General features: G+C 51.1%; 1 protein-coding gene across 7 annotated transcripts in view; it reads right to left on the minus strand.

The window, feature by feature from the left end:
* Positions 1 to 2,536: 2,536 nt before the first annotated feature.
* ATXN2 (ataxin 2) overlaps positions 2,537 to 23,832 on the minus strand; it is a 43,885-nt gene continuing 22,589 nt past the window's right edge. For 4 of the 7 annotated variants that reach the window (XM_072983347.2, XM_072983345.2, XM_078381814.1 and 1 more), the window contains 17 exons: positions 23,178 to 23,356; positions 21,399 to 21,623; positions 19,132 to 19,314; positions 17,661 to 17,858; positions 16,872 to 16,982; positions 16,367 to 16,437; positions 15,044 to 15,354; positions 14,043 to 14,106; positions 13,657 to 13,809; positions 11,840 to 11,906; positions 10,592 to 10,776; positions 9,412 to 9,544; positions 7,827 to 7,880; positions 5,420 to 5,568; positions 4,695 to 4,913; positions 3,955 to 4,129; positions 2,537 to 3,320 (listed from right to left, as the gene is read on the minus strand). In XM_072983347.2, the coding sequence (XP_072839448.2) occupies positions 3,292 to 3,320; positions 3,955 to 4,129; positions 4,695 to 4,913; positions 5,420 to 5,568; positions 7,827 to 7,880; positions 9,412 to 9,544; positions 10,592 to 10,776; positions 11,840 to 11,906; positions 13,657 to 13,809; positions 14,043 to 14,106; positions 15,044 to 15,354; positions 16,367 to 16,437; positions 16,872 to 16,982; positions 17,661 to 17,858; positions 19,132 to 19,314; positions 21,399 to 21,623; positions 23,178 to 23,356 (2,506 nt within the window). In that variant the 3' untranslated portion in view covers positions 2,537 to 3,291. The remainder of the gene's footprint in view (positions 3,321 to 3,954; positions 4,130 to 4,694; positions 4,914 to 5,419; positions 5,569 to 7,826; positions 7,881 to 9,411; positions 9,545 to 10,591; positions 10,777 to 11,839; positions 11,907 to 13,656; positions 13,810 to 14,042; positions 14,107 to 15,043; positions 15,355 to 16,366; positions 16,438 to 16,871; positions 16,983 to 17,660; positions 17,859 to 19,131; positions 19,315 to 21,398; positions 21,624 to 23,177; positions 23,357 to 23,832) is intronic. The other 3 variants (XM_072983348.2, XM_072983350.2, XM_072983352.2) reach the window with 3 other exon arrangements.

Raw genomic sequence — 23,832 nt, forward strand, 5'->3', positions numbered from 1 at the left:
TGCAGGAGCTGAATCTGCAGGCGCGGATGACGCCGCCATAGCAGGCGCGGAGAGGGATTTTTCCCAGAGCGCTGCCCGAAGACGTTGCTCTCTAAGTCTCAGGCCTTGCCGGGTAAAACGTTCACAATGGCGACAAGTCTGGGGGATATGGGACTCCCCAAGGCAAAACAAACAATAACGATGTCCGTCTGTGGAAGGGATCTTTTTAGAACAGGCGGCACAGCTTTTAAAAGTAACTTTAGGTGAAGAGGGAGCCTTGGAGGCCATAAAAGAAAAAAGGCGGGAAAAAACAGTCCAGGAAATAAGGGGGGGAAAAAGGGGTAGGGGAGCGAGGGAAACCCTCAGACACAGTCCAAAAACTCCCCTAATAATAAGACGAAGTAAAGTACTTCCCTTGAAGCATGAAAAGCGGAGCCAAATCTCAGGAATCCTCCAGATCTTTCCAATATTTCACGGAGCTCTAGCTAGGAGACCTAACTGCAGCAGCGGAAAAAATGGAACTGAATGGCTGTTAGGGCGGGCGGACCATGAGGTCCTGGGGGGGCGGAGCCAAAAGTGTTACTTTAAGCTCTAGAATGTTCCGAGGCCTTCTGCGCAAGCGCAGATTAACCCATTAGTGTGATTTCACAGAGTCCACGAAGAAGAACCTGCAAAATCTAAGTCACATTTGTCTTGGAAACATGATTACAAACCCCAGCGTTTTAACAATATTTCCACCGAGTCCTTTTGTTCGTACGAGCAAACCTGTCGTTAACAAAGCTGAAAGGTGGGACTCTCTGGGATGGGGCTCCATCCTCGCGCTTGGATCTCACCCTCAGGGAGTGAGGAGGAAATGCCTACGGCAGGTGGCTGGGCCCGGGGCTGAGCCTTTCGCAACAGTGCCAACCTTAATCCCTCAGGGTAAACTGAAAGGAGCAGCAGCCGCCCGCCTGCCCGCCCAGCCTCCCCTCCCCAGGCTGAGTCGCAGATGTCTGTGGGTCGCTCGGAGCCTCGCGGCAGACCTGCCCGCCCCAGGCGACGGCTTCAGGTGGGGTGAGAGGCTTCCTCCCAGGCGGCACCAACAAACCCACCTTTGCCCAGGGTCCAGACTTCGCCAGCGCCAACTAAGAAACAAAGTCCCCCCCCCGCCCTTCAGGTGCAAAACAACATGAGCAACGCACGCCTGTCAGAGGCACGGCGGGCTCCGAACCGGTAAACTGGGACAATACAGCCACTGCCGCCGTTAGCCGCCCTCCTCCCCCCTTTCGAAGACGCATTTCCTGCGCCACAACAGAGGGAAACCCACCTCGCCCTCAAGAGCGACACCCCCAAAGCCCAGCTGCCTGAGATTCACACGCCATCAGAGGCAATGCTTGGACTGCAAAGCCTCTACGCCAAAAGGACACGGGCTCAAGGTTGGAGAACGTTCGAGGGCTGTCAGCTCCCAGAAGCCCCCACCCCCTTGCCCCGTTGCTCTGGCTTGGGGATTCTGGGTGTTGCAGTCCAAAAAGCTCACTTCCCCAGGCTTTATAGCATTTCTCAATGGGCTTCCCCAGGAGCCGAATTCAATGTGCAGTTCAAAAAGGACGTTACCTGCGTCCCGCGGGCCTCTCTCGCGCGCTTGGGCCAGAGTTGTCCTTCGCAACGTTGCTCCAGGTGCCAGGGGGAGTGGTGCGGCCGCACGGCAGGACCCGCCCAGGATGCTGACCCGGCCCTCGGCTGCACCTTTGCAAGTTGCCAGCGACCGCTGCGGAAGCCCGAGCCGCCGGCGCTGGAGCGTCAAAGCCTTGAAAGCTAACGGCTTGACCCCTGCTAGCCCACCGCAAAGGAAGGCGGTCGGTCACTTGGCTACTTTAAAAAACACAAAGCAAATTAAGATTTGGAAGGGGGAAAAACAGCCCACCTTGAGCGTCCTTTCCCTGCCTTGCCTTTCCTACTCTCGTAGAGAAGAAACTCCCTATATATTGCTTCTGTACGTAGTGTACCTGTAACTTACTCTCGAATATTGCTGAGGTGTATATGTGCAGATCTGCTCCTCGTAGCAGTAAAGGAAACCCACTGAGACGTTCTCAACGGCCAGTTCTGTTCTCGCTTTCCTGTCCTGCTCCTTCATCAGATCCTGCTCCTTGATCTTACCAAAAAAACACCCCGGAAGGGGCTTTAAAGATGAAAGAAAACCGCAGCCAGTTTTATAACAGGGAAAATGGGGAAGATTTTGTTTCTCCTCGGAGGTTTTAAGCCCCCTGCTGTCTGTCCGAATCAGTTGGCAGATTCACATGTCACACTGAAGGTTTTTACACTCTCTTCCCCGACGTGTCCCATGAGTAAAATTAGATTTTATAACAGACCCAGTGAGATGAAAGGGACTTCTTCCATCCTAACGGACTTCTGTTCTATTAACTTCCATGGGTCTTGCTCTAGTTGGCATTAAAATTGGATTTAGCCTTAAAGGGTTCCTCCTTCCTTTATACACCCCCTGGCCTTCTAAAACCTGATTTAAATGTGGGGGGGGGAAGGGGGGAAAGATGGGAACAAACGCATACACACCAGGAAGAAATTTCAGTTTTTAAAACTTTTTTATTTTTTTTTTAAAGTTTTTATTTTATATTATCTACAAAGTAAAAGTTTCCTCTTAACTTAAAAGTTACAGCCGCTGTCTTGTGACAGTGGCTTTCCCCCTCATCAAACATGATTTTATAAATAATAAATCCATATCTGTTTGACAATTAGAATTTGTTTTTTTTTTTCAAACCTCTTTCAAGTTTAGTTAGAAGGAAAAGGGATTTTTTTTTAAAGTCTTGATTTTTAAATTTTTATGTATTTATTTTTTTTTAGTGAGAATAGCAGCAAGAATCACTCTTGTCACTTCTTTCTCTAGCTGATGAATTCATAACTTTGAAGGGCTGTTTTAAAAATAAATAGCTTTTCCAGTTTGTTTTTTTTTAATTTTTCTGCAAGCGGAACTGGGGAACAGGGTCAGTATTTGATATTATTATTATTTTTGCCACAAAACATGGAATTTATGGAATTGTCGCACAAAAGGTTCTAACATGCCTTTAGTCTCAGTCCAAATTTATCCCACTGCAAAGTGTGAATGGTTAGCATTCCTTGTTGGTGTTACATAATTTGTTTCCCCTTAAAAACCAAAAATAAGTGAAGTACTAGATTTTGTTTTGGGTTATTTTTGTTTTGTTTTGATTTTGTTTCTGTGCTTCCGAAGATGGCAGAAGCAGCAGGAAAAGGTAGGTATTTTGCCTTTAAAAAGGAAAAAAAACAAAAAAGATCCCGCCTGAGGTTCACTCCAGGTCAGCCTTACAACTGCTGTTGATGGTGGGTTTGTACTGGAAAGAGAAACAGAGAGAGAGGAAGAGAGGAAGTGGAAATGTGAGAAAGAAAAACACTCTGAAACTCCGGAAGGCTCTTGAGAAAAACGGCTTGGCTAGAACCGGGGAGGGCCCGCCTGGGCTCCTCTGAGCTGCCCGAACGAACGCGCACCCACCCACCGCGCCCGCCCGCTGTGCCTTGCTCTTCCTCCGGGAAGCATTCTTGGGGGGACGGATGGAAAGCAACACAACTGTCGGTCCCCCAGGCCAGGTGGCCGTTTTTGCAAGCACGTGAGCCCCCCCCCGGCTAGATGGGGGCGGGGGAGCCACACTTCCAGAGCAACCCAATGAATTGCACTCTGCAGATCCAGGCCCTGTGCTCTCCAGGCTTCCTCCCCTCACCGTTTAATTGCAACCAGGAGGAGGACAGCATTTTCAGAGCAGTCCTTCGGAGTCCCTTTTAACACCTCCCAGGACCCGGATGCAACCCCTGTGGAAATGCTCCCCACACTCCCACACGCGCGCCAGATCTTGAGACACGTGAACCCCCTGCCCTGCCCGTCCTCCACCCCACGGCCTGCTTTGGCCCCCTCCCTCCCTCCCTCCCGCCGGCCTTTCCGTGGCCCTGAGGGCAGGCCCCCTCCCCTCTCACCTGAAGGATGGGTCATATAGGGGAAGTGTGTTGCTGTCGAGACTGGAATGTGCGGTAGTGCGGTTTGCGCAGCGAGGGCAGCTTGGGCCCCCCCGGGCGGCGGCTGGGTCGTCATGAGCATCATGGGGGCGTGGGCCGTTGGGTGCGAAGGAGCCATGCCCGACTGCACGTGGGCCTGAAAGAAAAAGCTCTTGGGCAGCACGGCCCCACGGAGGGATCCCCGGCTGAAGGGGGGGCATGGGCCCTGACCCGACCGTTCCGATAAGCGCAAAAGCTTTGGAGGTTCCTCCCCGGCCAGGTTGAATGCTAAAGACGGCACAAGAAGGGCCCTCATTTGGGAAAGCTGTGCATTAGGCGTGGGTCTGCATGTGCTTCAAGCACTCTCTGGGCGGTTTGCAATTTAATGGTGCAGGCTGCAAATTGCCCCCCCCCCCCCCTCACCTCCAGCGAGCTGGGGACTCAATTTACCCAGGAAGGAAAGAAGGCAGGCAGGCAGGCTGAGCCTATCGGGATCGGACTCACATCGTGAGCAGAGTCTTCACTGCAATACTGCAGCGTAACCACTGTGCCATAAGCCGCCTCGTGGAGAGTAACTTAAGATTTTTTACTTTCGGCACAAGCCAGAAACAAAGATGGGGACGACAACAACTACAGTAGCTCCCGGTATGATTTGAGGTGCCTCCTACCGAGAATGATTTGAGGCACAGATCAAGATCAAGCTGCTGTGGGCAGCCCGTTACCTGGGGGACGTGGGCCATGTGTGGCGGGTTGGTGTAGGCCGGCTGGACGTGGGAAGGATGGATGGCGAAGACCGTCTGTTGTGCTGTTGGGAAGCTGCTCTGGGGAGACTGGGCGTTGGAGCCGGGGTTCATGGAAGGAGGGGTTGGGGCCAGGCCGGCGTGGAAGATGGCCGACTGCTGCTGAGCGTTCGTCAAGTGGAGGGCCTGATGCTGATGGTGCTGCGGAAGGAAAGGAAAGGAAAGGAAGGGGGAAAAAGGGAAACTGGAAGACTTGCAAGCCATGCAGGGAGCTAGCTATACAAAGAGCTCGTAGACCCCAAATTAGGTCTGCCCTGGACCGCTTCTGATCTGCCCTGGCCTCACACTGATTGATTGATTGATTGACTGTATTTATACCCCGCCTATCTGGTCATTTCGACCACTCTAGGCGGCATGCTTCTTTTCCCCTGCTGGGTAGAAGCCATGGGGTGTGTGGTTTGGGGTCTGCTTCCCCCCCCCCTTTATGCAATTAACATGTTTGTCTCAAACCCCAACTTCCTTTATCGCTTCAGCACCAAAAAGACGTTTCATGCATAACTTTGTTGGTGTACAACATTGGACAGTACGTGGCAGAGCGAGGGGATAAAAGATTCGGAAAGCTGTCGGCCGCCTAGAGCCAGGGATGAACCCGGAACTCTCCCCTCTCCGGGACAAGCCTCGGTGCTCCTTCTCATCCTCCTCCTTACCTGCACGGGGCTGGGGGCCGGGTGGCTTCCTCCATGTTGGCTCTGCTGTTGCCCCCCCGTGGGGGTGGCAGAAGGCTGGGGGTGCGGCGGGTGAGGATGCAAGGCAGCGCTGGGGTGGGCGTACTGCTGAGCGAGAGAACCGGTAGAAACTTGGAAGGAAAGGAGAGAGAGAAAGCCATCAGTAATAAAGAACGGAGACCCAGTCCAGAAAAAGCACCTAAGTCCGCCTTCTATAGGGAATCGTCTTTCATGGCCAGAGATCTAAGAGTCTCATTAACTTAATGAAAAAACAACAACAATCCCCAAAACCACGTGTCAGCTGGGGGAGCACTCCCTCCAATTCCTTGCCCACTCGAAATTCCACTTTCCTTTTATCAATACAGGATATGAGGTGTAGTATCTCTTTCTTCAAAGCCTGCAGGGCTGGGTGGGGAAAAGTGGCATCATCTGCGCCACACGTGGAGCCAAAGCTCACCTTCCGTCCCCCGTCCCCCCCAGGGGGACTACTGGTCCTTGAGGCTGCTGAGGACACGTGTCCTTCGCTCCAAGCTCCACTGTCTTCCGCCCCCCCCATCTTATGCAAGGGCTGGAGACGGCCCAATTAAAAAGGGATGCCCGCATTTGCTTCTAGTCACAGAACTGGGCCTGACTGTGCTTTATCTCCTCATCCAAGGGGCAGCATTTAGGGGGCCCAGCTCGTAATCTGATAAGCCTTTCTGAATCAAGAGAGGCAAAAGAGAGCTTAAAACAGGACATTCCCAAAGGTGCTGGCTACTGTGGGATGGTCACGCTTTTCCAAATTACAACTCCAAGAATCCCGACACCTTCTACCAATGACAGGTTTTTGAATCGTGGTCCAAAAATAGGTGAATGTTCCAAACTCGGAGCTTGCCCCTTAGATGCCCAATCTCTGCATGACTGGCCGACTTCTCTGCGCTCCTCGAAAAGCAAAGCCAGACAAAACAAGGAAAAGCGAGGGGTGTGTGTGTTCTCTGCCACCTCCCCAACTCAAAGCGCTCCCCCGCCCCATCCCATCGCACAAATGGGAACACAAAACAAAACTCAAGTAACAGCAGGCGAACAGGCACTTGAGTTCTCTGCTGTGGACTTTGATGTGAACATCTCAAACAAGAGGAAGGAGCAAACAAGCAGACGAAAAAAAAGCAAAAAGCAAAAAAACAAACAAACAGATTTTCGGAAAGGGCAGCAGAAAATGCAGAAGGTATGAGTTGCCACTTTAACAACCCCCAAGGAAAACTATAAATCAAAATAAAGTGTAAGGAAAAAAAAATTTAAAAAGGAAGGACAGCCCACCAAACCAAACAGCCACTTAGGATTCGGCTTGTGGACAACGCAGGTGCTTCAAACGGACTTAGTGGAAACGGGCTGAAGTTAAGCACAGTCGGTATTAGTGCACGTAACTGGTCAGATGGGGACACAGACGTCCTGCCTTATAATGAGTAGGAAAGCAAAGCACTGGCTCGGGATCGGCGCGCTCAGAGCAACGTCAGTACGTGTTACGAGGGTGCACAGTGCGGGCTGGTTTACAAAGCCAGACCGACGGAAAGGCAAAATCGGCTGGGGGAATGACCTTCAGTGCACCAAACCCAGCCAGGCCGATGGTGCGCCTCTTCTCTCACCAACTGGGAAAGGGGGCAGCCACCGGCTCCGAGGGCAGCTTCGTACCCTGTCTCCCTGACGCCGTCCCCCCAAATCCTCACCCCCACCCGGGGCTCCTCTATGTGATGGGCAGCCCCCAGAGCCTCTCCTTCCTTGCTCTGCCTGTCCCAGGAGGGCAAGGCCCCTGCAGAAACCCACTCGGTCACACTGGATCTGCCTGAACTCTCCCGCACATTAAAAATGGACAGACCGCTCCGGGGGCAGCAGAAGATCCAGGCGAGTCCACAACCACACGGCAGCATCCAAGCAACACCGCCCGCTGGGTTTCATTCACCTTGGACAGCGCTTTCATGTATTTTTTTTTCTCCCGCACTCCTACCGTTCAAGCCAGCTGGCTGTCTTCTCCAGAGGAAAATGCAACAAATACACACACAAACACACACAACTGGGCTGGCATTGTGCGTTTTCATCCAATGCTGGCACAGGACGGGCGGTCCTCTTAGCGGCACCGTCTTCCCCAAAGGAGCCAATATCCCTGACCTCGCTCTTCCTCTGCCCTCTTTACCGAAGCTCCCCCTGTGTGTGGGGTGTGTGTGTGTGTGTGTCTTTGTGTGTTGTGTGTGACTTTAAGGGGAAAACTTCCTCTTGCTTTGGGGCAGGTTTGGTGCAAAAGCAGAGGCCGTGGGTCCATCCAAGCCTATTCCATCATTCCTCTGACAAATTCTTTGCAAAGTGGTTCATGGAACAAAATCAAAAGTTAGTACGTACAAAAATACCCAAAACTCACTGGCAAAGTAGAAAGAAGGGCCTGTCTCCTTGCTGTAGGGTATTTTGGGACATGCTGAATTTGGGAAATAGAAAGGGAAATTAGCCACATGCCACAAGAGGAAAGCAACCACTTCCAGTCTTCTGGAAAGGTTAATCGACAGCAATCGTTTTCATGAACAAACCAATTTGCAGTTAGGAAAAAGAAAAAGACAGTTTAAAAAAGTCTTCAACTGAACACAGGTGTTCTGCATCAGCATTAAAGTGTTCATTAATAAAGGCATTACACATTCCATTTAACAGCCACAACGTTAAGAACAGGGAAACAAAGGTGATTGGACCGCTTGGCAACAAAGACACATAAATTTCTTTGGCTGACAATCCCAGAAAACTGGATTTCTCTGATTCACATAGCCCCTTTCCTCCAAAAACTGCATGCTCATTTTCAACAGAGACAGTTGCTTAGACAGGAAAGAGAGAGAGAGAGAGAGAGAGAGGGAAAAAAATCAGACACAGAAAAACGCTGGTAAATACAAAGCAGAAATGGTCTCCAGCTCATGAATGAGGCTCACCTGAGCTTATATTTTAAGACAAGCCTTTCTAGGGTGTGTGTCCCCCCCCCCGAAGTACAAGTTGGTCGTTGCTGCCACTTTAACACAGTTCTAGAATGAATCCATATCCATCTCCCTCTGCGGAACAACAGATGCTGTGCAAATTATGACGGGAGTGCCCAGAACACAATTTTTCCCTCTTCCGAAACAGAGGATGGCAACAGTAACAGCTTCTATTTAGTATTTATTGTGAGTTTTAACATGCCCGTTTTTATATACATTTTCTCTATAATTTCCGCCACCTATTCTGATCCTCAGATTTCAGACTGAGGGAGGAGAAGTTAGGAGCCTTTGAGGAGAGTGACTCGAGGATCGCCCATAAATTCATGTTCGAGGTGGGATTTTAGCGGAGGACTTCCCAGCCCAGCACTCAGACGGACACCCTTCTTTGGCGAGAGAGGCCCGGGTTGGTGCCCGCGGGTTCAGAAAAAGAGAGGTGACTTCCCTGCGACTCTGGTTCTTTGTGTGGTCATCTGCGAATTCACACAAGTCGTTGGCACGCATTTAAGGAGATTGAGACCAGTGGGTTTAGGAATACTGGAAAATATATTAGGGGAGACTCTGGTGGAGAGATAAATGGCTTGCCTCTACTGAACGGGACTGTGGCAAAAAACCCCGAAAGCTACAAGGATCATCTTGGTGAGGACCAGCTACTTATGTTGATGAGTTTCCACCTGCAGCCCTACACGGGTGAACCGGCCCTAGTGACAAACCTGACTTCTGAAAAAAGGATGAAAACCCGCATTATGCTGTAGAGTTAATACCAAAGAGAAAGAGAAGCATCAATGGGACGCCCTAGGCCCTTATCATTTACCGTCATCCTCGGCTCTCCAAATCTCTAGCCGCTAAGAGGAATAACTGAGGGTTGCTTTTAACAAACTTTAAAATAAACTCAATCACGAACAGTTCTTCCTGCATCTCCTCAGTGAACGTCTCCTTGTGAAAAAGGGAAAGAACGGCACAGAAGTTTCAAAACAGAACCCGAAAGTGTCCTACCATACATCGTGTGTGTCTGCTCGTGCGCACCGTATTGCGTAGCGGTGGAGGAAACTAAGCCAGGCTGCGGGTGTGCCGGTGGCGCCATCATCCTCGCGTTGCCCTGTATGACAGGGCTATAAACGTGGGGGTGCTGGATGGGAAATGAGGGAGAGAGAGAGATGAGGAACGACGAGCAAGGAAAGGCGTCCCCGCAGGTATTTCTGCAGGAACCAAACAGCTTTCTTTCCATTCCCAAAGCGTACGGTCAGGAGCGCCCGCCCTGCCAGAAGGCGGCTAGAAAGGCTTCCTCAAGGCTTGGGGCACCACTTATAAATGCCTCGGCTGTATCTTATGGAAACCTAGGTGGGGCTGTAGCTCAGCCGAGGACACCCACCCGAGCTTCTCTAGCTACCTATCCCAGAATACTCTAGGACCATGAAGGCAATACCAAACGGATACAGGTGTGAATTGCACAGGAGCCATTCAAGACGAGAAACACATCTGGAAAATATCTGAACTGCCACAGCCTCCCTCTTGACAGATTTTCTGAGTCGCTCTCTGGCTGTGGCGCACAACCCTCTTGCCTCTGCAGATCTACCGAGTTTAAAAGTTCCCGGGTGAAATACACTTCTGGGTACTAATCGCAGCAGCAGCACCACCCCCGCCTGGTCCGGTTAAGCCACCCGCTCATCATCTGGGAGCCCCGAGACTCGTTCAAGCCTGCGGTAGCAAAGGCAACACCTGTGTCGCTACAGGCAGGAGACGGCAGAGGGGAGAAAGCCCACCAGCAGCATTTCACGTGCTCCCTGATTCAAGGTTGACTTTAATAATCCCAAACTCTCCTCCTGCTCTGTGTTACCATGACAGCTATGCAAAGTCATAAGCTCAGCCAGGAGAGAGTGGGCTGCTCTGCAGACACCCAGGGGAAGTTTTAAAACCCATGAGGGAAAAAAAAACTGCTTTCTGGATGACGTCCCCCCAGAATCCCACTGGCTAGGCCGGATGTCGCCGTCCACAAGAGCTATGGACCCGATGGCTCAACGTTGCGCTGGCTCTCCAGCCGGGAGCGCGAAGGGCTAAAGAGAAATGCACCGTCCATTTTAGTACCGCATCTCCTACAGGGTGGCAGGACAGGCGTTTGACCTCTTAGCGCCGAGGGCGGGACGGGAAGGCCGGAAAGGCCCTGAGAGCGAACTACCTGAGACTGGTAATGTGGCACGTGCTGGACGAGAGGCTGGTTGGGGAACTGCTGAGGGCTGTAGGCGACGTATTGTGCTGAGTAAGCCGGCGGTGTGGCCACGATGGGAGCCCCCGCGGCCGAAGCAGGGTGCATCATGGCGTTCTGGTGCTGCTGCTCTTGCCGCTGCTGAGGCAGACTGGAGACTGTAAGGAGGGGAGGGGAGGGGAGGGGAGGGGGGGAAATGGGTCAAGACAAGGCTCTTTCTCTGCCCCCACCTCACCCCAACCACCACCTGGAGCCTGAATAGGCTAGACACTCGTTTATTCATTTGTTTTCTTTATAGACTGCCTTTCTCCCGATAAAGGGACTCAAAGCAGCTCACAATATTAAAAAGAATAGAATTAAAAACATAGCAAGTTAAACATTAAAAAAACAACAACACACCAACAACAATAGAACTATACAGTAACTAACTGAACAATGAAAAGCAAGTAAACATTAAAAACTATCTTAACATTTAAGTATCAGTTAAGGAAAGCTGAGGCAGTGCTTGTTGGGGATTCTGGGAGATGTAGTCCAAGAAAAGAACATTTTCAATCTCAGGGTGGGCCTTAGAGTCAGATAGAAAGGCAGGGCTGCAAAGTGATGCAAGCCTGAACTGACCGGGGTCCTAGTATCTTGACTGCAGCAGGATTTTTGCGCCTGACAGTTAATGTTGTATTATGCTGGGTTGGTGGAAGGAAGGAAGGAAGGAAGGAAGGAAGGAAGGAAGGAAGGAAGGAAGGAAGGAAGGAAGGAGCTGATGATGGATAAGAGGAAGGAAGGAAGGAAGGAAGGAAGGAAGGAAGGAAGGAAGGAAGGAAGGAAGGAAGGAAGGAAGGAAGGAAGGAAGGAAGGAAGGAGCTGATGATGGATAAGAGGGAGGGAGGGAGGAAGGAAGGAAGGAAGGAAGGAGCTGATGATGGATAAGAGGAAGGAAGGAAGGTTGATTGTGGTTCTAACTAGTCCACTAAAAACTTATTCCACAGTTACTTCTCTAGGGGCCTGTTGTCTCTTTCTAAGCCTTCCTTCTAATAAACAAGCAGCTCGAGAGCCAAATGAAGTGACGGGGTTTCCACACCAGGAGAAATCAGGAAGGGGACATTGACCTGATGGGTAAATGTTGCTACTCCTTGAAGGATTAAAAACAAATGCGAGCAGGACCATGCCATTATTCCACGTGAAAGGGGAGGAGTACAAGAGCATGCAATACTGTATTATTCTCACCTTTACCTGCTCTATAGGTCTTGGCCTGGTTGACTGGCACAGGGGCCATGGGAATGGGATACAGAGGCTGGAAGGGGGGGAAAAAAAGGAAAGACAGACGGTTGGCCGTTAGAGAAGGCACGCGGCCGCACTCCCACCCGTTCGGCGTTCTCCAGACACATTCATAAGGGGCAAGCACAGGACTGACCCTCGGCTGGCAGAGGTCTGGCATTCGGCACCAGGTGCCCCTTTTCTGTTTTGTCCCCTCAGGCCTGCCTTGCAAAGAAGCCGCGGCGGTCTACCTGCCGGCCTCAGTGCGCCCCGTGGGGCTGGGCCGGCTGTACTGAGCAACCACAGTAGGTGCCCCGTTCTGCTAAGGGGGCTCAACCCTCCTTGGCTTCCAGGCAGTTCAAAAACGACACCTTTTGTGGTTCGATCTCAGGGAAAACTGCGGTATAACACACACGTGTACACACAGACATATCCAAAAAAAGTTTTCCATTACAACTTGAGCATCTGGGAAGGGAAGAGGGCACCACAACCCTTATGTTTCAGGCTCACAAACCACGGGGTGTATTCGACGGATACTCTAATCCTCTGAAGCAGGTCTTTGTCTGAAGCGAGCCGTGCCAGTAAACACAAAACCTGCTGGCTTCACGCCTGCCCCTCCTGCACAACCACACAGAAAACCCCTCTTCCGTTTCTCCTCCCTTGCCCTTGGCAAAGTCTTCCTGAAGTCGAGAAGCAGGTGGGGACGGGCTGGGTGGGAGGGGAGAGGATCAAAATATTTGTCAGAGAAGGGCCTAAAAATAAACGCCTTACTCAAACTGCCCTGCGCATGTGCGCTCCTAACAAGAGACCAACGGTTGGAAGACTTACACAGCTCCTATTAGGTGCTATTTTTGGAGGGCTGCAGGGGGCCAGGCAGAAAGCCCTGAATTCTAACCTGAGGTTAACTGGATTTTCTTCCATGGGCTGCCTGCCAATTGCCTGAGATTGAGTCAACGATGCATTGTTTCGCCAAGTATCGGACAAAACCGGACCCAACGTCAAACAAGACAGCAAGAGTTCTCGGGGGGGGGGGCAGCTTTGGCGAAATTTTAGCACATTTTTGAGAATTATTTTTGCAAGCTTCTGTAAATGGACCCAACTGTGCTTTTAAGACGACGATAACCGTTGCTCTGTTTCCCACCCCGTTACAAAGAAGCGGCTGTTTCTGATTTTTCGGATGAGTCCTTCTTTCCTTTGGTACTTTGCTGTGTTATGTGCTCAGCGACACCAAAAACGCGACATGCAAAAAACGCGCTCGGCTTCAGAGATCCTTGATGGGTCGTCGGTGTGTTGGTGTCACGATAGCCTCACCTGACCCAAAACCTGCCAGATGTGGGGAGTCTTTCTTGTCCCTCCTGACAGCCTCAGGGTAGAAAACACACTGATTCCAACAACAAGGGGCTTCCAATTCGGGCAAGGAGAATCCTGGGAGGAGCACACACTGAGATTGGGGTGTGTGTGTGTGTCTGTCTGCTTCTCTTCCCCTTTCCTGCCACGACACCTCTGAGGAGAGGCAGGGATCCTATCCAGGGACCAGAGACGCAGAGAAGCCTTGCTGGCCGGGACGACCCTCCCTTCTGGGGCAGCAGGACCCTTCCCCAGGTTATATCCAATGCCTGCATGTGGCAACTCTCCAGTTAGGCGGATCGTTCCCTTGCCACCGGGGCCCTCCTCTACCCTCCACGCAGGTTGCCCGTCTCCTTTTGAAAGCAGTGCCGACCAGCATCCACACCTCACCCGGGGAGCACATGCTTATACGTCAGGCGAAAAACGTGCTCCATTCTTACCTGAACGCCCGGGCTGACGGGCACAGGGTACATCATATTGGGGGCGAAACAGACCGGCTGGGTGTACACGGGCGTGGGCTGCTGGTGGCTCACCATGGAAGGGCTGGGCTGGGCTTGTGGGCGGGGCGACGTCGGCGTCGTCGAAGGCTTAGGCTGCAAGAAAAGCGGGGTGGGAGGAGGTGAAGGGAGGGAAGAAGCAGGGCACTGAGCAGGCTGGTCACCTGTGCATCCATACGCCCTATGAATCCCCCCCCCCTCCAAGCTAGGAAGCTCTCCTCCTGCTGATCGTTCGGATGATGCAAGGCCTCCCTTCCTACGGGAGCCCGCACAGAAGGGCAGGCTTGGAGAAAGGGAGGAAGGGGAGGATCCCTGCGCCGGCAGCTCACCTGAGCAAACGACCGAGGGTTGAACTCCTTCGCGTTTGGATTCAGCGTTGATTTTCTAACTTGTCTGAGGACATGAAACAGAAGGAAGAGGCATATGAAATTGTTTCAGAATTAAAAACCCAGACGTCCCGCCATCATAGTTCCTTTTTCTCACACACACACACACACTAACACCAGCGGAGAGGTGGGTAGAAAACTGCTCTCGGGGTGCTTCTCTAGAACAATAACAAGCGCCCGGCCTTAAAAGTGTGACCGATGCCAATATGGGGAGAAAAAAAAGGGCAGAACAGGGAGGTTCTCCCCTAATTTCTAAGCTGCAGCTTCTTCAGGACACGTCAATTGCGCTTTTTTTGCTGAGGGAAGGAAGGTGGGATCCTCTTGAGCTGGAAGCCCCCCCCCCAGTTCTTAGCCACTCAATAGAGCTCCTTGCAAACAAACAAACAAACAAATAAAAAACTCACGTGGGCCTCCTCTTCATGGCTGAGACTCTATGACCGTGGCTTCTTCAAGTGTGCAGCCCCGATGTGCTCCATCCCCACCCCTCCCTCAATGGGGGCCGGCAAGACAGCGCACACCCTCTCCCCAAAGATGGAACTGTTAAGCCTGTACAAATGTCACTTTCCCTGGATAATTCGCCCATCCCTCGATCTATGACTTTGGAGAGAAAAGGACCCCACACTCGCACTGATACACACACAACAAGCTTGTCTAAGGAAGGGGGAACCTTCCAGCTGAAGAGACACAGATCAGCAGGGGAAAAGGGGTGGGAAGTGACCTCTCCCTTAATGGCCCAATAAAGGATTATGATACTTCAGCGCTCAGGCATCACAGCTCCACGACATCACAGGAGAGACTTAGATCAAAAACGGCCAATGGCATTTTTGTGGCGAGGATCACAAGAGTCTTTTAAGCAACTTCCTCCCCTCCCAAGCCATCTCCACTCCCCACCCTCTTACACACACACACACACTTCTACGAGTCGGGCAGACAAGACGACTCACTCGGTGGGGTCCTTTTTCTCCTCCCGGTCCTCTTTCTCCTGCTTGGCTCCGGGCCCAGAGGTCTGCACGCCTTGCGACGTCACCTCGGGGCCACGCTTCAGCTCGGTGCTGCTGCTCGTCGGCGAAAGGCTCGGACTGGCCGGCTTGCTGCCGCCGCTGCTGGAGGTCCCACCGCTGCCGCCAGGTTCAGGGACCGGGTCCTTGCAGCTGCCGTCGGCCGCTTTCTCCTTCGGAGCGTCTCTAGATTTTTCAGGCTCTCTGGTTTTGCTCAGCAGCGGCTCCACCGTTTCTGGGGAGGAACTTGGTTGCAACTGTTGGGGAGGGAGGAAAGAAAGGGTTTGAGCTTTCAGCCAGTCTTCCTTGAACTAAGGCCAAAGCGAAAAGGCATGGGCGCTCATCATCTAGAAACGACACCTTGAAATGAAATGTGTTGTTCTCCCTAGAATCTGAAGGATATAATTCGACATGCACACAGGAGGCCCATACATAAACGCACATACAGAATTATACATAAACGTTCCTGGAACTCTCTCTGAGGGACGCAGAGGGTTCTGACTCTGTTCCAGTACACCTGGGGCATCAGTAATTATTCTTTTGCAATGGGTGTCATCCCAAATGATGCTTAAATTCACTTCCAAAAATACAAGGACCAAACAGAGCACAGGCATCAGGAAACACCACACAGGTCTGTTCCTCAAAGAGAGCGAGGGTTGGCTGTTCCTTGTGTATACTTTGTGGTCTTCTGCCTTGCCATGCAGGGCTGAAGACCCACGATCGAAAGGTGGAAGGGAAAACAGGCATGCAAAGCGCCTTCAAACAGGGAGCTTCTGCCAGCAGAAATCTGATTTATGATGAAACCACTCAGGAATTAAATCTTGGCAAATTTTAATTTCGGGGCGAATGTTGGACCTGCCTTGGATGTATGTCTACTCTAGAGCCAAAGCAAAAAAGGGTCACCTGCCCCAGACAATGAGAAAGCAGCTAATGGTGGAGGCTCCTCCCCCCCACCTGTGATTAGCACAGAGTGTCTCCTCCCCCTCGGTCATACAAGAACATTTCCTGAAACCGTCACATGGCACTATCAAAATGCTGAAGCAAGCACTCGCCGCTGAATCAAGCATTTCCTGAAACCCTCCTGATTTCAGAGCAAGAGATAAAAGTGTGTGCTCCTTCCGCTGAAATGAAAAGGACAACCGCATGCATAACGAAGCTCCGTGAAGCCCAGGAATGACCTCCGGACTTTGCTCCTCCCTTTTGAAAGGAAGCTGAATGGACTTAGGCCCTGCATTTATTTTGTCTCCCCTCATCAGTGAGGGCACTTACCCTAAAGTCGTTCTTGAACTTCTTCAAATCGTCGATCTGTTTCCTATGTTCTAGAACGGCAGGAGAGACCCCTGGCAGAGAATAAACATCGTGTCGTAACTGATCGGTGACAAGGAGCAGGAGACGGGAGGTACGAGGCCGGAACAGAAAACTCCTAGGCTGAGCTGAGGTCTCAAAACCACACTCCAAATGGAGGGATTTTAAAATTGGAGTTCTTCCTCAGTTGTGGGGAAGGACGGGGGGGGGGGGAATCCCCCAAGAGTTTCACAGGATTTGCAGTCCTGTCACAAACGGAGAGGCCTGCTCACAGGGGCAGGAATTAAGCAGCTGGAGCAACAGAGAAATCTGGAAACCAAGCTGCTGTAGATCTAAAATATCTGCCTCCAACTGGGGCTAAAAAGGACGTGCAGGACACGCTTCTCTGTGCCATACACGCCACAAAAGCAAGCAACCCACCGGCAGCTACCCATTTCTCACAACCGTGTTGCAACTCAACAAACCCTACCTTTGCATTCAGGTTTACTAAAACCAGGAGATGTTTCATTTGGCTTCAGATGTTCCTTGGTTCCAGCCGGCGAGGAGCTCTGCCTCTGGTCCTGGAGCCGTCCATCTTTAGCTAAGAAGGGAAGCACAGAATGAGCCGCACACCCAGGACGGCCTCTTCTGAGGTTTCATGTGCCAAACATGTCAATTGCATTAGATGTCACACATAAATCGGGAAGGGTGGCGCCTGAAGACTTTTAACACAATCTGAAAGTTTGTAAAAGCACAACCGCACTCCCCCCACCAGCAGACACTAATCTATTTTCCCATTTCTCATGAAGGGGGGGCAGGGGGAAGGTACCTCCTGGGCCTAACAAGACCCTTCACAAACACTTTGCTGGAATTCTAAATGTTACATTTAGAAGGCCTCTGCAAGTTAAATTAATATTGTTTCCTCCAAAATAGACAAGAGAACTGTCTGATTGGTTTTTAAAATACTGCTCATTTTACGGCAGTGTAAATCTCAACTGAAGGGGGGAAAAAGGCCACAGGAACCTTCTAAGATAACAAACGTGCCTTCGGAAAATAATGTTGCTGTCTTTGAAGCCATCAGCTTTCTGCTGTGCAAACGTATTTTCCATTCTCTCTCTCACACACAGAGGAAACTGACTATAAAAGATAAGCAAACCTAACGAAGAAAACAAAATGTATAGGAGACCTGCAGGCCAACCGCTGAGGTCATGACACACCTATTGTATTTACACGCATAGACAGAACGTGCTGCACGATTAGGGGCCGGGCGCCTTTTTACCTTCAACTGACGGGGTTCCTGCTCGGTTGGGGGCGGGACTGGCTGGGGTCGGAGAGGCAGCTGAAACAGGAGGGGCTGCCGTCTCAGCTGGAGTCGAGCCAGCCTGGGGAGAAGACAGCGCTGGCCCAGCGGGCACTCCCCCGACGTTGCTCTGCCTTGGAGACCGAGGCCGGTGAGCTTTCGGAGATGACCTAGTAGCTAGGGAGAGAAGAAAAGGGAGCCCATTGCAGTGCTTCACAGCTGTGTTGCCCTCAGGAAAAGGAAACCAAACACGAGGCCTCGACTGAGTTGATACAACAGTTAGCAAAAACCCACTTCCCTTCCTGGGAAATTCCCCAATTATTATTATTTTTTTGATGCAACCTCCATCCCGCACGTCTATTTTAGGATACAGGAAAACTTCTCTGCTGTGGGAAAAGGATTTTAAGTAACTGACTACACTGAAGAAGTTTGCAAAGACAGAGCCTGTACAGAGTCAGTCCACAAGGATCCATGGATCCCTTAAGGTTTCATCCAGTCGTGTCCGACTCTAGGGCGCGGTGCTCATCCCCGTCTCCGAGCCGCAGAGCCAGCGTTGGTCCAAAGACCGTCTCCGTGGTCACGTGGCCAGCGCGACTAGACACGGAAAGTCATGACCTTCCTACCGAGGTGGTCCCTATTTATCTATTCGCATTTTTACATGCTTTCGAACGGCTAGTTTGGCAGGAGCTGGGAGAAGCAACGGAAGCTCACTCTGTTGCGTGGATTCAATCTTACGACGGCTGGTCTTCTGACCTTGCAGCACAGAGGCTTCTGGGGTTTAACCCGCAGCATCACCACATCCCTCCTATTATGGATCCCTTAACCAGCTACCAAACACAACTCCTACAAAGGGGTGAGGCCTGTTTTCACGCATGCACTCGGCTCCTAATTACACAATATAAGTCCCAGGACTGGAGGAGGGGAAATATGTTCGGCTGAACGTGGGCCTTCAGATCTATTTTGCTGTGGAAACTTCTGGCGTGCTGTGAACAGCACAGCGTGGGAAGCCCTGCCTGGTTTTGCTGCCTCTTCCCATCCACCTCAAAGCAGGATGAGGAGGGGGTGGGTGGGAAAAGGGGGAATCAGGAAAGGGAATTTAAGTCCAGCCAAAGCATTCTGATCCTCACAGGAGCTTCGATAAACAAGGTGGCCGTCACTCCTGCCGAGGGCAGGTACATGCTGTGACGGATGGATGGCTCCCTCCGCTGGAACTGCGTCAGGAGTCGATCCGCTTCCACGGGCCCCTTCTTCCCATCAAGGGGAGAAAAACTGGGCGCTGGTAGCCCTCCACGGCCATCATGAGTTTGTAGAGAAAGTAAATTAAAGGCATGGGATGCATCACCTAACTTCTAACTGACGCAAGGACCGCACACACTTCAGAGACTGAAAAAGCACAGGGCTATCAGAACCGTGAAAGCCCTAACGTGGCTTTCTGCGGGAGCTTACTCACCTCCCATGACCACGGATGACCACGTCCCACCTGAAGGGCTGCCTCGGGCGGACGAAGCGGCGTTAGCTTCTCCTGGCACGTTGTGAGAGACGAATTCCAAGCCGCTCGAGACCACGCCTCTCCCCGCAGAGACCCGGTGGCCTCGAGGGTGGCGCTGGGCCTTTGGAGACATCCGCGGAGGTCCTGGAAAAGGCAACACACGGACACATACCCTAAACTGTAAACACCACGGAACACCCCTTTTCTCTCCTCAGCCGGATCCTACTGGTGCAACAGCCACATCATTGTTTTAGGTCTCGCTCTATTGTAAGGAACACGGCCCTTTCTTTTTCTTTCTGTACTGACACAGCTCTTAAGAAAACCGCAGAAGGAATGAGAAAACCAGACAAGGTGCCAGGTGAGAGGTGAGAATATCACTCCTCTAAAGGCCTCCTTGTAAGCACCTGCCCGTTAAAACCAAAAGGGAAGGCGAGCAGAAGGGGAACTAAGGAAAACTGCAGCGATTCCTGCTTCAGCATCACCAGCCCGACACGTCTTGATAAGATCCTATAAAAATCTGACTGTCTGGGGAAGGTTCCACCTTGGCTTCCCTCAACACGGCATCTGCCAGGTAGGCTGGACTACAATCTCCATCACCTTCCACCCAATGGATGCACAGACTGGATGCTGGAGGTTGTAGTCCTCACATCTGGAGAATGCCGGGAGAGGCTGTTCTCTGCCTGTTTAAAAAGAAAGAAAGAAAACAGGCTACGCTGGAAAAAATACAATGTCAAAAACACCAACTAGAGGAAGGAGATGTTTTCTATGCACATCACTGCAGACAAAACTGTGCTCACAACCTGGGGTTCAATCCCAGGTAGCGGCTCAAGGTTGACTCAGCCTTTTATCCTACCAAGGTCGGTGAAATGAGTACCCAGCTTGCTGGGGGGGGGCAATGTGTAGCCTGCATAATTAACTTGTAAGCCGCCCAGAGAGTGCTTGAAGCGCCATGGGGCGGTATATAAGCAGCACGCTTTTACATGTTAGAAACATGCTATGACTCCTATTTGAGTTTAGACATTTCAAGGTATTTTAGGCACAAAAAGTCTGGCCTCTGGCTGCCCACGTTCACTGAGGTGGCATTGGGTGCATGCCACACGCAGGTGAAAGATGGAAATGGGCCAGAAAGGTCTACTCCATGAATCTCGGGCCGCTGAACCCCAAATCCGCTCCCAACAAAACAGCATTAAATGTCTTCAGGTCAACTAAACAGACTGAACAAAGTCACACTGAATTCAAACAAGCTGCCTAAATCATGTCCCCCCTCCCTGTTCTAATTTCCCTCCCATCCACCACCGCCTGTAAGGAAGAATCTTCCATGAACACGGCGGCTTCATTTTTGACTCATGTATGCCCTTCTGTAGGAGCTTTCCAGCATCACCCAGGGCAAAACCCTCCACGGGGGTGGGTGGGGGTGTCACTGTGAAATTACGTCAGTCCAAGACTCCCTCACTCTTAAGCTACCACACATATTCTCCACTCTGGCCCAGAACAAGGCAGAAAGTGACATAGCCACTGAGTTACTTCATTCCAAGCCTTTCAAAACACTTTCTCCGGACGCTGCTGTCAGCATTTGTTTTTAAAAGAACAACACAGTTAATACTAAGCAGGATTTGTTTTTAACCAAGGACATGAAACCAGATTTAGACCATGGTTTAAAGTTAGTTAGCTAAGCTAACATTGAGTCTTGTTAAAAAAGTCACATCCATGTAACCTTCAAAAACTTGGAAATGTTAACTCGGGGCCGGGCAGGTTGCTGGATTCTGGAAGTTGTAAAGCCAAGATAGAATGTTCCGAAATGCAGCTTTAATCAAACAGCTTTTGGCTACAAAGGTCGGGAGGGTGGAAGCATGTGATCTCCGAGCATGCTAAATCACAGGCTTTGCAAAGCAGGGGAAGAAGGCATAGCTTGAGTTTATTTCTCACACCCAGAGGAAAGCCGGGTTTGCTTCTTCTGTGTGAAGAAAAAGCAAACCAGGCTTCCCTCTGGAAAAAGAGAAAAAAAGATAATAATAATAAAAACTGTTAACAGAAATAGCTATATAACAATAAAACCAGAAACTTTTGTTCAAAGTATACAAAATGAAAGGCTCGGTGAGGAAGAGAACGATTTAAAAATAAATAAACAAACCCTGTAACTCACAAGAGGAAGGGAGGGGTGGGGGGGGGGAGAAACACAAAGACAACCCAAAAAACTCATGAACAAACGAAATTGTGGTATTTTGTACCTTCTGAAGACATGCGTTTAGGCATAGTAGAGACAGGAGCTGGACAGCCATGAGCAGAGGGGTGAGACGGGGGTCTGGAGGGCGGCCGCGAAGGGGGTCTGGAGGGCGGCCGTGTAGGGGTGGCTGCCCGAGGTGGAAGAGAGATGGGACCTGACGGGTAGCGAGGAGGTGGTGGCGGTGGGCGAGAGGAAGGAGGTGGGCAAGGCGGTGGTAGCCAGGGAGCACCTGACAGAACAAATGATATGAAGGAAAGCATAAAAACTAAAGGAAGGAAAAAAATAAATAAAATAATAAATAAATAAATAAATAAATAAAATATATATATGGGGGAAAAACAGGGAGGGAAGTAAAAAAAAAATAATGACAAAAATGATTTCTCATACCTTTAATTTTTTTTTTAAACCCACTGGGGATTTTCTACAGGCTTGTACTAGCAAAACCAAGGCCTAGTTCCAAAAAAAGGTTGCGTGTTCCACCTCGCTCAGGGACCCATCGGTGTCACAGCTACAAGCAGCGCCAAGGTTGGCCTGATCCGCCAGAGTGCCCCCCCCATGGGTTAAAATCAGGATCTACGAATGCGGTTTGTTGGGGGGAAACAAGGCAGGCAGGGCCCATCGGCCGGATAGTCTGCATGCAACGGATCCTGCACGGCCCGCCCAGGGAAGCTGGCATGTCTTCTTTGAACAGGGGGAAGCCGGTCTGGGCTCATGGGCCCACAACAAAGAGGGGCAGGGTGGACTGGAGGAGGCACGAGGGCCACCTCCGGCCAGGGAGGTCCAAGCCAGGCTGGTTTCACCGAGGGGGGGGCGGGCGCGGGCAGAGGGCACCGACCCGGTCCAGCTGGAAGACCAGTGGAACCTGCAGAGATCCCCCTGACAGAGAAAGCCTCTGAGATTTGCTCCTATTGTGTCCTTTCTCTCATGGAATCGTTGAGAACAGGAAATCAGTCCTGCTCATAAAGCCTCTGCCGGGAGTGTTCTGTCCTTGGGCCACCATGGCAGGGCCAAATACAGGAAGGGAGGGTCAGGCCAACAGGGAAGTGTGTGAAACCAGGCAACCCACACTTTGTTCACCTTCATGACGGCCCCTTCTCGGGACTCCCGGACGACGAGTCCTTGAAACCAAACTGAAAGGGGGGAACTCCCGGCTCCTTGCTAAGCTGCGCACCTCCTTTCGTTTTGTAGGGGAAAACGCAACAATGCCTTTTCAGGTCAGCTAACTGCAACTCAAAAACACGGGCGAACCACTTCCTGGATGGACCACATGGTCCAGGGCTGCTCTCGTCCAGCTTGTCGAGTTTGTATGTTTTATTTCTGAGAAATGTGTGCCCTCGGGTCATGGATTTATCCCATTTTCAAATTTATATCCCACCTATCTCCCAGTGCAGGATCCAAAGCAGCTGGTAATAGGAAACGAAAACAGACATTGGCGAAAAGAGCCCCCTTCTCTGTCCTGGGCAGCCTTTACATAAATTGACATAAAATAACACAATTAACGTGGGACCATGGTTGTTTTTAGAGGGGATGAAAAGTTATGCGGAGCCCGACAGCAAGTTTAAATGGCACTGAACCATTCAAACAGAGTCTCATCAAGGAGGAAGCGGCTGCACGGATCACCCTTCCATGAGGTCCACCTTCCATTCAATACTTAGCTGCACTGAAGGGAGGAACTTTGGGGCCCAATGATTTCAAAAGGCTGCTACGACAGCTACGGGCGTCCAGTCCAAACGGGCTTTTTTTCTACAAAGGCTTGCCCTTTTAAGCCACAGTAGGTACTTGCCTCCGTTAACTACTCTTTGGTCGGCGCCCGCGCTGGAACTGTAGTCCGATGAGTGAGACCCAGATCTTGAGATGGGTGGACCTGATCCAGACTGGCCCACCCGTGGCGAATTCTGCCTTCCCGTTCCCCAGGAAAGAACATCTCTATTCCGCTGCCCAGGTGGGATGTACTTGTTCTCCCTGAAAGCGGAAGCAAAAGAAACACCACACTGTTGAAAGCAACGTCTGCCTGTTTGTATGCCACAACAAGCACTTAAAAGCACTCCCTGGATGGTTTGTAATTTAATTATGCAGGCTACCCGTTGCCCCCTCTCCAGCAAGCCGGACACTCCGTTTACGAACCTCGGAAGGATGGGAGTCTGAGTGAACCTTGAGCCGGCTACCTGGGATTGAACCCCGAGTCGTAAGCACAGTTTTGGCTGGAGTTCAACCAATGCACCATGAAGCTCCTATAAGCCAAGAGCTGAAATCCAAGCCCTGTCACCCTTACGGTCGAGGAGACCAGCAAGGGAACAATTAAAATGTGCAATTAAAATATTGGGAGCCCAATGTTTTTTTTTTTAACGCTCTGAGAAACAAACGGATGGGAACTTGAGTCAGGGCTTTCCTTGGGAGCTGCTCCCGGATGGCTCAAATTCCCTCCCAAGGAAAGTCAA

The sequence above is a fragment of the Pogona vitticeps genome, chromosome 14 (genome assembly GCF_051106095.1).
Source record: "Pogona vitticeps strain Pit_001003342236 chromosome 14, PviZW2.1, whole genome shotgun sequence".
Taxonomy (NCBI): domain Eukaryota; kingdom Metazoa; phylum Chordata; class Lepidosauria; order Squamata; family Agamidae; genus Pogona; species Pogona vitticeps.